Source organism: Bactrocera oleae, chromosome 3 (genome assembly GCF_042242935.1).
Source record: "Bactrocera oleae isolate idBacOlea1 chromosome 3, idBacOlea1, whole genome shotgun sequence".
NCBI classification, from domain to species: Eukaryota; Metazoa; Arthropoda; class Insecta; order Diptera; family Tephritidae; genus Bactrocera; species Bactrocera oleae.
In genome coordinates, this window is record NC_091537.1 from 57230148 (window position 1) to 57243996 (window position 13849).

General features: G+C 36.8%; 1 protein-coding gene across 2 annotated transcripts in view; it reads left to right on the plus strand.

Moving 5' to 3' along the window:
- The window catches only part of LOC106623288 (uncharacterized), an 84795-nt gene continuing 70946 nt past the window's right edge, over positions 1 to 13849 (plus strand). The window contains exon 1 of one of the 2 annotated variants that reach the window (XM_036375830.2): positions 1 to 267. In XM_036375830.2, the coding sequence (XP_036231723.2) occupies positions 16 to 267 (252 nt within the window). In that variant the 5' untranslated portion in view covers positions 1 to 15. Of the gene's footprint in view, positions 268 to 292; positions 404 to 13849 lie in introns of those variants that run through there. The other variant, XM_036375832.2, reaches the window with a different exon arrangement.

Genomic DNA, 13849 nt, shown 5'->3' on the forward strand with positions numbered 1-13849 from the left:
AGTTTTATAACAAAAATGTCAAATTATTGTTTTATTTGTACTCATCTTTTAACTGAAGGTCAAACTGTAACTGTTAATCGTGGTATGAAGACATTGATTAATGCGAGTATTGAAAGAGATGATGGATTTTCGAAATATCTTATAAAACAAAAAAGTGTAACAATACATGAGGAGTGTCATAAAAATTATACACGAAAGTGTTCTATTGCTGTACTCACCAAAAGAAAACACGAAGAACAAGAAGCCAGTACATCTACAAGGTCATCAGTAAGTCCTCCTCGTACTAGATCACGTTTAAGTGATTCAGCTTTTTCTTTTAAAAAACAATGCTTATTTTGCGGCAATGAATTGAATGAAAATTCTGAGAAAAAAATCCCTACATCGTCGCAGTAGAATTTGTGAGGTAAGTACACTTCAATTCAAAAATTCATTTTTGGAAATTGCTTGGCCTCGTTCCGATGCTATATCAAAAGCTACTGTAGCTCGAATGGAATTTGAACATGATTTAGTTGTTGCTGAAGCTAACTATCATCAAGATTGTTATACTTCATTTTTAAAACCGACCACTGGGGGTAAAGTCGGACGTCCCAAAAATGAAAGTACGAATCTGGCAATGGAGGAAATATTCACATATATAGAAAGTAGCAATGACTGTCAGTTCACTTTAAATGAATTAAGTAATGTTTCCAAAATAATAACTTTAGATAACAGGACAATTAAGGTACGACTTAAGCTGAAGTATGGCGATAAACTTATTATCACTGAAAAATCGGGAGCATCAACATTTATATGTTTGATAGACAATCATCATGTCATTTTGAATCAAGCTTGGTACGAAAAAAAAAATTAATAAGCAAGAAGAACGATTAAGAATTTTGGAAGCTGCAGGATCTATTATTCGTGAAGATAAAAAAGGGATGTAATGCTAAATGTGGTTGCAAAAAAATTGGACTGTTTTGTTCCCTGGCCTGTACACATTGTCAAGGCCGGTCGTGTTCTAATTTTGAGTCACCAACTATAGAAGACTCCTATGATACCAACGAGGAACCGCTATTGGGGAAATTTACTTGCACCCAAACTGTAGAAGAAGATGAAGAAGAAGAAGAAGAACGAGAAGAAGTAGAAGAAGCACAAGAGGAAACAGAAATATTAGAAAATTATGATTCAGATGAATAAAGTATGCTAATTTTTTTTTGTAATTACACCGCTTTTATTTTTACCAAACTTTTTTAATAGATATTATTTTGCAATAGTTCTGGAACAAACAAAATCACAACAGATCCGTGGAATAGGCCTACTGGGGAAACCAAGTTAAAAAAAACGAGCTCATAGGAGGTAGCGTGGAAACGTGTGCAAATTATGACGACTACGAACTATTTAAACTTTTAATCCGTTATATCTCCAAAATGGTGGCTCTTCGGAAAAAAATGATTAATATGTTTTTTGTAGAGAATTTTATGATCTACAATTTGGGTCTGGGGTAATTTTGCGAAAAAACTCACCAATTTGGTGAAAGTCGCGAAAAACTCATTTTTTGACCTTTGACCTCGTCCAAATTTTTTTGCACACACCGGAATGATGAGGAGTTTTGAGATTTCTTTTATAATTATATTTAGAGCAATTTTGCAGAGTTTCAGCTTTATGTGAATTTATGTAACATTCCGTCTGATTTTAGGCGTAAATTGACCGGACTACATGAGTTTAGAATAATTTTATATCTTATTTTAAGTATCATTATGCAGTTGGTTTTTTAGTGCATTCAATAATTTTGTTTTGGTTTCCATATATAATACATATGTACATATGTATATGCATGAATGTACTTTGAGGTTGCTGAACAGCCAGAAGTCTCACCGAGCCTAATTAGAATACGGTGGTTCCGAAAAGATACGAATCGAGTTTTTGGCAAAAAAATAACGGGAAGAACTAATACAGTATGACATGGGGCAATATCGTGATGAAAGAACCAAGAGTTGTTAGGCCATAATTCCGACCGTTTCAGGCGACTAGCTGGACGCAAACGCCACGCTAATTAGCAGTATGACATACCTATATTGGTTACCGAATCAGTTAACAGTCTATTAAATGTAACAAATGCATGTGTTACCGAACATGTTAGCTATATGTTACCTTGGCCTTTTACATGTGTTAGCAAATGAGTTAACTATGTGTTATTCATAACAGCAATACCAGTTACCCTTAGAATTATTGTTTTGGTCGCCAATTTGTTTCTTTAACAAACATGTTAGCGCAATTCTTACCTATTTGTTAACAATAACAAGCATATCTATTATTTTATTTTCATCGACGTATTACTCTGTTGGTTATCATCTGTTACCTCTAACAAACGCATATGCTAGTTTATGGCGAATATTTCGTTCAGTGCATAAGTTATATACTTAGAAAATTGCTTGAAAATATGTTATCAAGTATACCTAAGCAATCTCCAAATTAATGCAATTAGACCGTTTCTTTCTTTGCCCCTAATATACCTCATATCATGATTTCCGTCTTTCCACCTGACTTTAAACCGTTCATGTTAGTCAAAATGTAATATTTTATTGAAATAAAATGGTCAAGTTTTCTTTGGAATTGATATAAACCTCATATCCTTAATATAATGAATTCTGATCCTCTGGTTGACGTATTCCACATCAATTCAATATATATTAAATTCAGCCTCTTTGGTTGAGTGGATATCACACGTATCTAATTGTAACGAAGCTTTTTGCTGCCCCCTGCTTCTTATGGTTTGCTGAGGTATACTCGCCGTGTCCAGGGTTCGTTACAATAAATTTGTAAACTGTGGGGCTCTTTACAAATCGTTCTTTATTTGTCTTCCAATAACACAATATGTAGATCCACTTTCAATCACTCAATATTTAGATCCGCGTTGTAGGAGCGTCACCCGATGCTGGCGTTCATTCCACTTTCAATTACACAATCTCGAGATCCACGTTGTAGGAGCGTCACCCGATGCCGGCGTTCATTCCACTTTCAATTACACATTCTCTGGATCCGCGTTGTAAAAGCGTCACCCGATGCTGGCGTTTCGACAGGGTAGTCGTTCACGTAACCCGTTAGCGAGTCACTCTCACGTGGAATTACGGAGGGCAGTGACAGCGGCCGCGATGCCAAGCGTGGAGCAGGTCAGAGGATCGACTCACTACCAACTTCACGCGTGACTTCCGGCCTTCGCACGTTAAGGAGTGAAATGCCTGCCAGAGGATCGACTAACTGCGAGACATTCACTCCTTACTGCCGGAAAACGTCGTCTGCCTTTCCGCGCTCCCGTTGAATAGTTAGTATACTATCGCGTATACTACTGTGTCGCGCTCTGGGTGTGCTACGGGATGACTTACGTTCCGTGTCCTGCTCCGATGATGACCTCGACAGCGATTCCACCGCTGCGTGAATTGACGCTCGTGGGTGCTACCGCGACGACGCCCGGACGTTTCTGCAAGCGCTCGCGTAGGCTTACCCCGATTCCACCGCTGCTCGCGTCCTACCGTAGAAGATATTCTCCGATCACCCGTCCATCGTAGTGCTCGCTGGCACAGTCCTGTCCTGAATGCCTGCTGATCGGCCTGCTTGCTTTCCGCCAAGCCGTGTGTTGCTTGCTCGCCCGTTCGCAACATAATGCTTAGGACGGCGTGTGTTGCTAGAAGTGGCGTGATTTTCCCGTTGCAGCCCAATACTCGTTGTGTTGCTTGCGTGGCGTGATTTAACTGTTCTGTCGCAACATGTTGCTTCAGGATGGCGTGTGTTGCTAGAAGTGGCGTGATGTAACTGTTGTGTCGCAACATGTTGCTTTAGGATGGCGTGTGTTGCTAAAAGTGGCGTGATTTTCCCGTTGCGGCCCAATCCTCGGTATAGTTTATTCACGATTTCTTCGAATAATTAATGCTAAATTCTTTCGGAGTATTTTTATACTCTCGCAACCTGTTGCTACAGAGTATAATAGTTTTCTTCACCTAACGGTTGTTTGTATCACCTAAAACTAATCGAGTTAGGTATAGGGTTATATATATATAAATGATCTGAAATCCGGGTGACTGTCTGTCCGTCCGTCCGTCCGTCCGTCCGTGCAAGCTCTAACTTGAGTAAAAATTGAGATATCTTTATGAAACTTGGTAGACATGTTTCTTGGTACCGTGAGACGGTTGGTATTGCAGATGGGTGTAATCGAACTACTGCCGCGCCCACAAAACGCCATTAATCGAAAACAAATAACTTGCCATAACTAAGCTCCGCAATAAGATACAAGACTGTTATTTGGTACACAGGATCACATTAGGGAGGGGCATCTGCAGTTAAAACTTTTTTTTAATAAGTGGGCGTGGTCCTCGCCTCTAATAGGTTTAATGTGCATATCTCCTAAACCGCTAATGCTATAATAACAAAATTCACTAGAAGCAAATGTTTTTAGCACTTCTATTGACGGTGTGAAAATAGTTGAAATCGCCCACTCCCCATATAACGGTACTGTTAAAAACTACTAAAAGCGCGATAAATCAAGCACTAAACACGCCAGAGACATTAAATTTTATCTCTGAGATGGTATAAATTGGCTTTATAGAAACCGCGTTCAAAATTAGTCAGTGGGCGTGGCACAGCCCACTTTTAGGTGAAAACCCATATCTTGAGATCTGCTTAACCGATTTCAACCAAATTCGGTGCATAACGTTCCTTCTATGTCATAGTGCGAAAATGGGCGAAATCGGACTACAACCACGCTTACTTCCCATGTAACACCATTTTCAAGTCCATCTGATTCTTTTACTTTCCACTATGCAAATCAGGTAACAATGATTATATCGGGGTAAAACTTTGCGTGAATAATGCAATTAAAGTATGCCACCTTGCGGCCAAAAATTGTCTAAATCGAACCAAAACTGTTCAAACCCCTAAGTACTAAATATGTGGACCCCAGTGCCTATAGTTGACCTTCTACCGAAAATATCAGTCAATCCACAAAGAAATCTCAAACGAGTATACCATTTGACTTTGCGAGAGTATAAAATGTTCGGTTACATCCGAACTTAGCCCTTCCTTACTTGTTTAATATAAAGCTTTTCCAGCACCTGAAGGCACTCGATTTTTCCTTTTACTTGTTTGCATTATTTTGCCCACTTTTATTTAAAAAAACGTATTTACTTAAACTAATTATTAAAATAAATTATAATTAATATAATATTTATATAATATTATAATTAATATAATATTAACAATACAATTTTATAAACAATTACTTATATTACAGATATATATAAATATGAACAAAATGTATCTTGATAACTCTGTATTTGTAATATTTGCTGCTGCAACAGCACTAAACATCTCGAGAGAATTACGATATATATTCGTATATTTCTCCTGCTACGTACTTCCGACTATCTATGATATAAATACAAAAAACAGGTAAGGAAGGGCTAAGTTCGGATGTAACCGAACATTTTATACTCTAGTTAATTATAATTGAATCATGTTGTTGGGTTTTCTGCACCGTCAGGGCAAGTTCTTTTATTCACACAAAAACTAAGACTGATCACATATATATATTATAAAGTTATTTATACTATTTTATGGTACTAGTTTTTATTTGCTGTCTGCTATGCTATTTGAAGATAGACACACTATCTACGGTCGATTGTTGGTCGTTACAAACGGTCTCGAGAGGATAGCGTGTAGGAGATAACACTCGTTATGTGTGATACCATTTCTATTTGACACCATGTGTGCAGCAGATGTTGGGATTTCTTATCACTATTTGTTTATGTGTGGTTCAGCATAAACAAGAGATGTTTTGGTCATTTCTGTTTAATGAAACGTTCCTTAACTCTCCCCTGTGTTAAGATGAAATGTCCTCATTTCAAGTCATCTGGGCGTGGAGTTGACGAAGTTCGATCTCGTATGTTTGGCGGAATAATCGTTCTTTTTTATCTTCTAGGTGGGCTCGATAGCATTCACATAATTTTACAGGAGCATAAATTAATAAAGCTAAAGATATTACAATAAGTATTAGGTACAATATGAACTTTTCTGGTTGTTCTTCAATAGGAATCATGTATTTATACATGTTTTGAATATTTGAAAATGTATAATCTGAATTGGAGGTTAATATTTTCAGAACTTCTAATTGTTCACCTTGGTGGGCATGAATTACATCTTTAATTTCCTGATCGTGATTGAAATATACCTTATTATCTAAATTAGTACTATGATTAAATTGTAACAGGTTTGGACCATAAACACGTTGTCCGTTCCACAAATGTTTTCCATCAATAATTATATTTCCGTGATCTAATACAATAAGTGGTCTATTATTTTCTTGAAGAACATTACATTTTGCCTTTTTATTTTCAAGCAATGGGATCGTACAGTTGTCCAAAGACTCCTGTTTACAAATATTTAATCCCAGATAATTTTTAGTTCTTGAATGTCTTTGAGGTTTAGAGTACCAGAATAAAAGTTTCCTGTTTTTGCAAAATTAATGGTATTGGTGATTGTTTCTAATTCCTTGTAAACTTCTGTAATAATTAATTCTTCAGTAATTGACTTTGGGTCTAGAGTTTCTAGTATTTTTTCAAATTGACTGTTAATTTTCCGTTGTTGATTATTATTTTCTATCAACTGTTCGAGTCCTGTCTTGATCTCTATAAGGTCGTCATGGTCACGAGTACCGGTGACAAACTTGAGAATAGAACCTAAAAAGTTTAATGAGCGTTGGAGTCTACGATTAGAAGGTATAAGCTGTGTCTTAAGTGTCTCTATTTTATTAATAATAATTATTTCTCCTTTGTTCCCTTCTGCAACGTATTTGGATTTCATGATATTCTCGTATGGACCTAGGATAATTGACAAGTTTGCTACGTGGTACAGATAAGTCGTATTTTCAAATAGGTAGACCGGATCGGTCTCTGTTAAGACATACTTCTTGAATTTAAGATCAGTGATTAGATCGGAATGGGATACAACAAATGATAAAAATAGATTAATTAATACCGTGCCGGATTTCATTGTGTGGCTTGTTTGCGGATGCTATCTTTATGAATAATTTTCCCTCTCGCTGTAAGGATCGTGTCCCCGCGATCTTCTTTAACTTTGTGCTGATTATATCGTTTAGCAATTTTATTCCTGCGATCCGTTCTGGAATATATGATATCTCCTGGTTTATACGTGATGTTTTTCCGTCCTTTGTTGTGGTATAGCAATAGCTTCTCCTGATTGTTCTGAAGGATTTCTTTAATCTCTGGATACTTTTCGCGATTAAAGAAAACTACTTCAGGTTTGAGTCCTGTAGACGAGTGGATTGTAGAATTATACTGTCGGATGGCGTTAAAAAGTTCTTCACCCGGAGTCGTATTATTTTCACTAGCTAAACTCGTACTGATTTTAATCAACGTACTGTGCAACCGTTCTACTTGAGCATTAGTTGTCGAGTGATTTAATGGTGTGGCAGTATGTTGTATATGTAGTCGAGTATAAACGGCCTTTGCTGATAAATACATTTTCGTTATCAGTCATTAAATGTTTTGAATTTGGATACACTTGTGTAAGTATTTCTTCTATATGTTCGTGACAGTTTGCTTTGGTATGAATTTTTCGGAGATAGCAGTACTTCGAATATTTGTCGTCAGAGCTTATATACATACAATTATTCATGTGAAATATGTCCATTTGTATATATTCTCCAGTTTTTGTTGGTATTGCTGTTTTTCCAATAGGTTGTCTGTTTGGTTGTCGTTCGTATTTGTTTGTCAAACAACTTTGACATTCTATCGCTTCTTGCACATTTCTTTGATGTTAGGCCAAAAGTAGTTAAGCAATATTTCTTGCACATTGTTTTTATAATTTCGGTGTGAACGTCTGTGAGTTTTTCGTTCGTGCTGGTCGGTAATGTCAATTAGCAAGTTTGGTGCTATCACAAAGGTACAATTGGGGAAGTGGGAAAGAATGTCATCCTTAAAGTGGAATATTAACTCTTCATCTATTCTTAGCGCGTTAGTTACATTGGGTTTAGCTACTTGTTGTAGCTTTGTTAAAAAATCTTGGTTATTTTTGTAATAAAATGTGTAACGCGTCCTACCTGGAAATGTGGTTTTGGAGTCAATTGTCTCTTTTGTGGGATCTAGAATAGGTATTATTTGATTTTTGAATGAGTTCAAAGGTTGTTTCACCCTATTTATTTGGTCAGTTGGAGAGCTCTGTGCTGAATTTTGAGAACAATCTGCTGTATTGTTTATTTGTTGACGTTAGAGTGCGTCAGCTACTACATTTTGGTGACCAGGTTTGTAGACAAGTTTGGGACTAAATTCCTCAATAAAGTTCTTCCATCTTTTAAGTTTAGTATTCGGATTTTTTTCCGAAATAGAATGAATGAGTGATTGGTGGTCAGTATAAATGGTTAAATCAGTGATGCCGTATAAAAAATTGCGGAGCTTCTGTAGCGCCCACACGATTGCAAGAAGTTCTTTTTCGTTTGTGCTGTAATTTTTTTCAGTGTCGGTTAACGTTCGAGAAATAAAAGCAATAAGTTGAAGAAATTGGGAGAAAACTGCTCCAATTGCTTGGTTACTGGCATCGGTAGTTAGTACAAATGGTTTGGTGAAGTCAGGCTGATAAAGTTCTACCTGTTCCTGCAGAGCATCTTTTATTTTTTCTATTGCGGTAATTGCCGCTTCATCGAGCTTTACTTCTACTCGCGCACTTTGATTTTTTGAAATCATTCCTGAGTCACCTCGTAGGTGTATAGTTAGTGGTTTAGTGATTTGTGCGAAGTTTTTTTTACAAATTTCCTATAGTAACTAGCCAATCCTAAAAATGATCTGAGTTCTTTTAAGGTTTTTGGCATTGGGTACTCTTTTATAGCTTGAATCTTTCTTGGATCAACCGTTACTTGGTTATGTTTTAATTATGTGGCCAAGGTACTCAACGGAGTCTTTCAAAAAAATGCGACTTTTCGTCCGAAATTTTCATATTAGCTTCATGCAGTGCATTGACTATAGTTCGAATATGTTCTATGTGTTCTTCAGGCGTAGAAGAAAATATTAAAACATCGTCTATATAAACGTAAGCAAATTTACCGATATATTGTCGCAAAATATCGTCCACGCATCGTTGAAAGATTGAGGGTGCGTTCCTAAGTCCAAACGGCATCCTAACAAACTCATACTTTGCGCCATTCGCTGCAAATGCGGTTTTTTCGCGATCGGATTCCTTTATTAAAATTTGATGGAATCCTGATTCTAAATCAATGGTCGAGAAAACTTTAGCTTTACCTAAATTTTGAACTATCGTATTAATATCAGGTATAGGGTAGCGGTCGTTTGTAGTATGTGCGTTAAGTTTTTGGTAGTCGACCACCATTCTCCGTTTAGGTCTACCATTGTCGTCTAATCCTTTCTTTGGAACAGTCCAAATAGGGGAATTGTACGGACTTTTACTCGGCTGAATTATTCCATTTTCTAAAAGCCTATCTATTTCTTTATTGACAAAATCATGGTCTGCCACGGGATAAGGGTATTGCTTCTTCCAAATGGGATCTTCTGTTTGCGTCCTAATCGTAGCTTGGATAGTGGTTGTGAAGGGTAGGGTGTCACTAATATTTTCATTTGCTTTCATTACTTCCTAAAATTCCTCCTCCTACTTGGCATTATCTACAGTATAATTAATGGAAGGTTCCTTTTTTCCTGCTACTTTCTTCTGGTACTTTAAACTATAATCAAAGAGGTTAACCCTTAATTAATCTGAGGCCTTGTTTCCTAAGATCATGTCGAATTTTTAATTCGCCTATTTCAAAGAATACTAAATGATGCCCGTACATTGTGATCACTTGTTTTGAATCTATAACCGAATAGCCATGTAGAGTTTTTGTTCTAAATGGTTTTATTGATACTGACTTACCTATGTTGCAGTTCTTATTAATGTAGTTATTTGTGGATCCAGTGTCCACTAGTAAAGTCACGGGTGTGCCTGTTAGTCCGCATTTCGTCTGGATGCATGGCAACCCGTTTATTCGCCTAAAAAAGTACTCCCAGATTCAAAGTTTTCCTCGTAGTTGGAGATTTTCACAGATTCAATGTCAGCTTGTTTGGTTTGGTTGATACGCTGTAGTTTATTGTGGTTAAAGTTTTGAGATGATACGTTTCTCTCCCTTTTTAATGGATTTTGTTGGTGAGGCGGATTTCTTGTTGAGAGTTGATGCGTTTGCTTCACGTATTGGTGTGAAAAGTCCACTTCCATAGGTATAGGTTTTGGTGGCTGTTGGCCATTTCGCTGGATGTAGCTACCGGAATTCTTTCGCTCTTCATACGTTGGTTGCCGTTGAGTATTAACGCGATATGCTGGTCTCAGTTGACGATCATTTCTTTGGTGATGAAAGGTGGTCTGACCTTCATATCTCGAATCATGTCGACGATGAACAGTGCTCTCGAAGTGTAGATCCTGATTGTCATGGTAGATGGGGCAAGCAATCGCATATGCTTCACCGAGGCTCTTTGGTTTATTTGAATAAAGTATAGTTGCTCCGGAGTCCCATAATAAATGTGCGGATGGATGTCATCACTCACGTCTGATAATCTTCCAGCTCGCATATTTTCTTCCATTGTTTCTATTTTTTGTTGAATCAATGTTAAGGCCTGATGTATTTCGTCGTGGAATTCGGTGAGAGTTTTACTTCCTTGCTTTTTCTTCATCATTATTTCTTTCAGAACATGTAGTGGTCGTTTATCCGAGTAGGTATAATCTAAGCGGTTGATTATAGCATAGAAATTAAGTTGAGTTCCGTTAACTGATAGAACTTTAGAAGCGGCTCCTGTTATATTTGCTCTGACTATGCATACACAATTGTAATACTCAGGGCTGTATATAAATTCTTTTATATTCTCCATCTGTGTCCACACCAGGGTGCGCCAAGGATTATATTCGCCCTCTGCTCCGTCAAATGTTGGTAGGCATCTACAAATTTCTGTATTTATTTGGCTAGCCTGTGTGATTTCTGGTTTTAGAGCAGGCATGGTTGGTACCGTGTTCATCGAAACCTGTGGATGTGTCCTTAATGCATCGAAGTCGGTTTTTAACGAATTGAGTTGAGCCGTAAGGACATCAATGTGTGCTTTGAGTGTTGCTGCTTCAGTCATCTTAATAGCTTTCGCTTTCAATCGAAATGTATTTAGTTTTTTGTTGTCGTCAAAGGCTGCTTTCTTTATGTTTGATCGAGGTTTAAACATGTAATCTTCTTCCTTAGATTACTGTTGTTTCGTTCTTGTTGGATTCGGCGCTGTCCGCTTTTTCAGGATCTGCTTTGAATCGTACGCTACTTTTTCAAGCACTCTGTACTGGAAGTCCTACTTACCGTGGTATTTTAGTTTTATCCTTCTATAGGATCGCGGAGCTCCTGTCCTTTCAAGGATGTCTCCTGGCCTTTTTTGATAGCAAGTAAAATTTGCTATCCCGGTTGAGCCCCCAGTTAATATTAATTGAATCATGTTGTTGGGTTTTCTGCACCGTCAGGGCAAGTTCTTTTATTCACACAAAAACTAAGACTGATCACATATATATCTTTTAGTGTTATTTATACTACTTTATGGTACTAGTTTCTATTTGCTGTCTGCTATGCTATTTGAAGATAGACACACTATCTACGGTCGATTGTTTGTCGTTACAAACGGTCCCGAGAGGATAGCGTGTAGGAGATAACACTCGTTATGTGTGATACCATTTCTATTTGACACCATGTGTGCAGCAGATGTTGGGATTTCTTATCACTATTTGTTTATGTGTGGTTCAGCATAAACAAGAGATGTTTTGGTCATTTCTGTTTAATGAAACGTTCCTTAACTCTCTCGCAAAGTCAAATGGTATACTCGTTTGAGATTTCTTTTTGGATAGGCACTGGGGTCCACATATTTAGTACTTTGGGGCTGGAACAGTTTTGGTTCGGTTTAGACAACTTTTGGTCACAAGGTGGCATACTTATAACGTATTATTCACGCGAAGTTTTACCCCGATATAATCATTGTTGCTTGATATGCATAGTGGAAAGTGAAAGAATCAGATGGAATTTAAAATGGTGTTATATGCGAAGTAGGCGTGGTTGTAGTCCGATTTCGCCCATTTTCGCACTATGACATAGAAATATGAAAAGAACGTCATGCACCGAATTTTGTTGAAATTCGTTAAGCAGATCTCAAGATATGGGTTTTCACCTAAAAGTGGGCTGTGCCACTCCCACTGTCTAATTTTGAACGCGGTTCCTATAAAGTCATCTCATACCATCCCAGATAAAATTTAATGTCTCTGGCGTGTTTAGTGCTTGATTTATCGCGCTTTTAGTAGTTTTTAACAGTACCGTTATATAGGGAGTGGGCGGGGTTGTCCCTTGATTTCACCCATTTTCACACCGTAGATAGAGGTGCTAAAGGCATTTGTTCCCAGTGAATTTTGTTATTATGGCTTTAGCAGTTTAGGAGATATGCACATTAAACCTATTAGGGGCGGAACCACGCCCACTTAAAACAAGCCGCAGATGCCCCTCCCTAATGTGATCCTGTGTGCCAAATAAGAGTCTTATATCTTATTGCGGAGCTTAGTTATGGTAATTTATTTGTTTTTGATTAATGGCGTTTTGTGGGCGTGGCAGTGGTCCGATTACGCCCATCTGCAATACCTACCGTCTCACGGTACCCAGAAACATGTCTACTAAGTTTCATAAAGATATCTCAATTTTTACTCAAGTTACAGCTTGCACGGACGGACAGACAGTCACCCGGATTTCAACTCGTCTTTTCATCCTGATCATTTATATATATATAACCCTATATCTAGCTTGATTAGTTTTAGGTGATACAAACAACCGTTAGGTGAACAAAACTATTATACTTTGTAGCAACAGGTTGCGAGAGTATAAAAAGAAAAAGAACATTAATATAATACAACAATAAGAATAACTAAGCAAGCCAAAACCTATCTTGCATTTTTCGTTCTGGGACAGACTTTCGGCGGATGGAAGTTATGGTTTACTCCGATTGCGTAAATCTGACTGTTAACCGCCTACGATATATGTAAATGTTAAATTAAAAAGGAAAATAATAATAAAAGGAAATAAAAATCATTATATGCCAAAAATACATGAATTCTAATAACTACACAATAAAAATATTAATGAATAAGAAAATATAACATATTTAAATTTGTAAAACAACTTTTATTATACGTATTTAACTTAAAACTAAAATATATGCAACATATAACTACACTAAAAGTAGTTCATATATAACTTAAAATTAAACCTACTTAACTAACTTTTTTATTTTACCTTAGATCTAAGCTTGTGTTTTTTATGCTTAACCCATTGAGGCTTGAAGCCACAGAACGCCGTAGCTCCCCACAAACCGAATTTTTATCCTTTCCAGGAAATATATCTAGAGAGAAAAATTTACTAATTTAATTCATAGAGATATATTTTGGAAAAAATTGTTACAAAAAACTTATCCTATGCATTTAAGTTTTAGTATGGTTTTTTGATTTTTGCGACCCTCCAGGGTGTATTTATACATGATACATTTTCGCTTTTTGCCATCAGCAATAACCGCATATGTTACAAAATAAATTATTGTGGAAAATTTCATTAAAACCCTATTATATTTAAAAATCCAATATTTACCATAGCATCTTTAAAATTTCGTTGGAAGTGTTGTCAAACTTCAACTTTTTTTTTGATATTACGGATTTCAACCCTGTGTCGTTGGGGTTGATTAGAGTATCAAAAAATTTCGACTGCTAACAAGCAATTGTAGTTAAACATTATTGAAATTATTAAAAAAAAATATCAATAGAAAATGGGTAA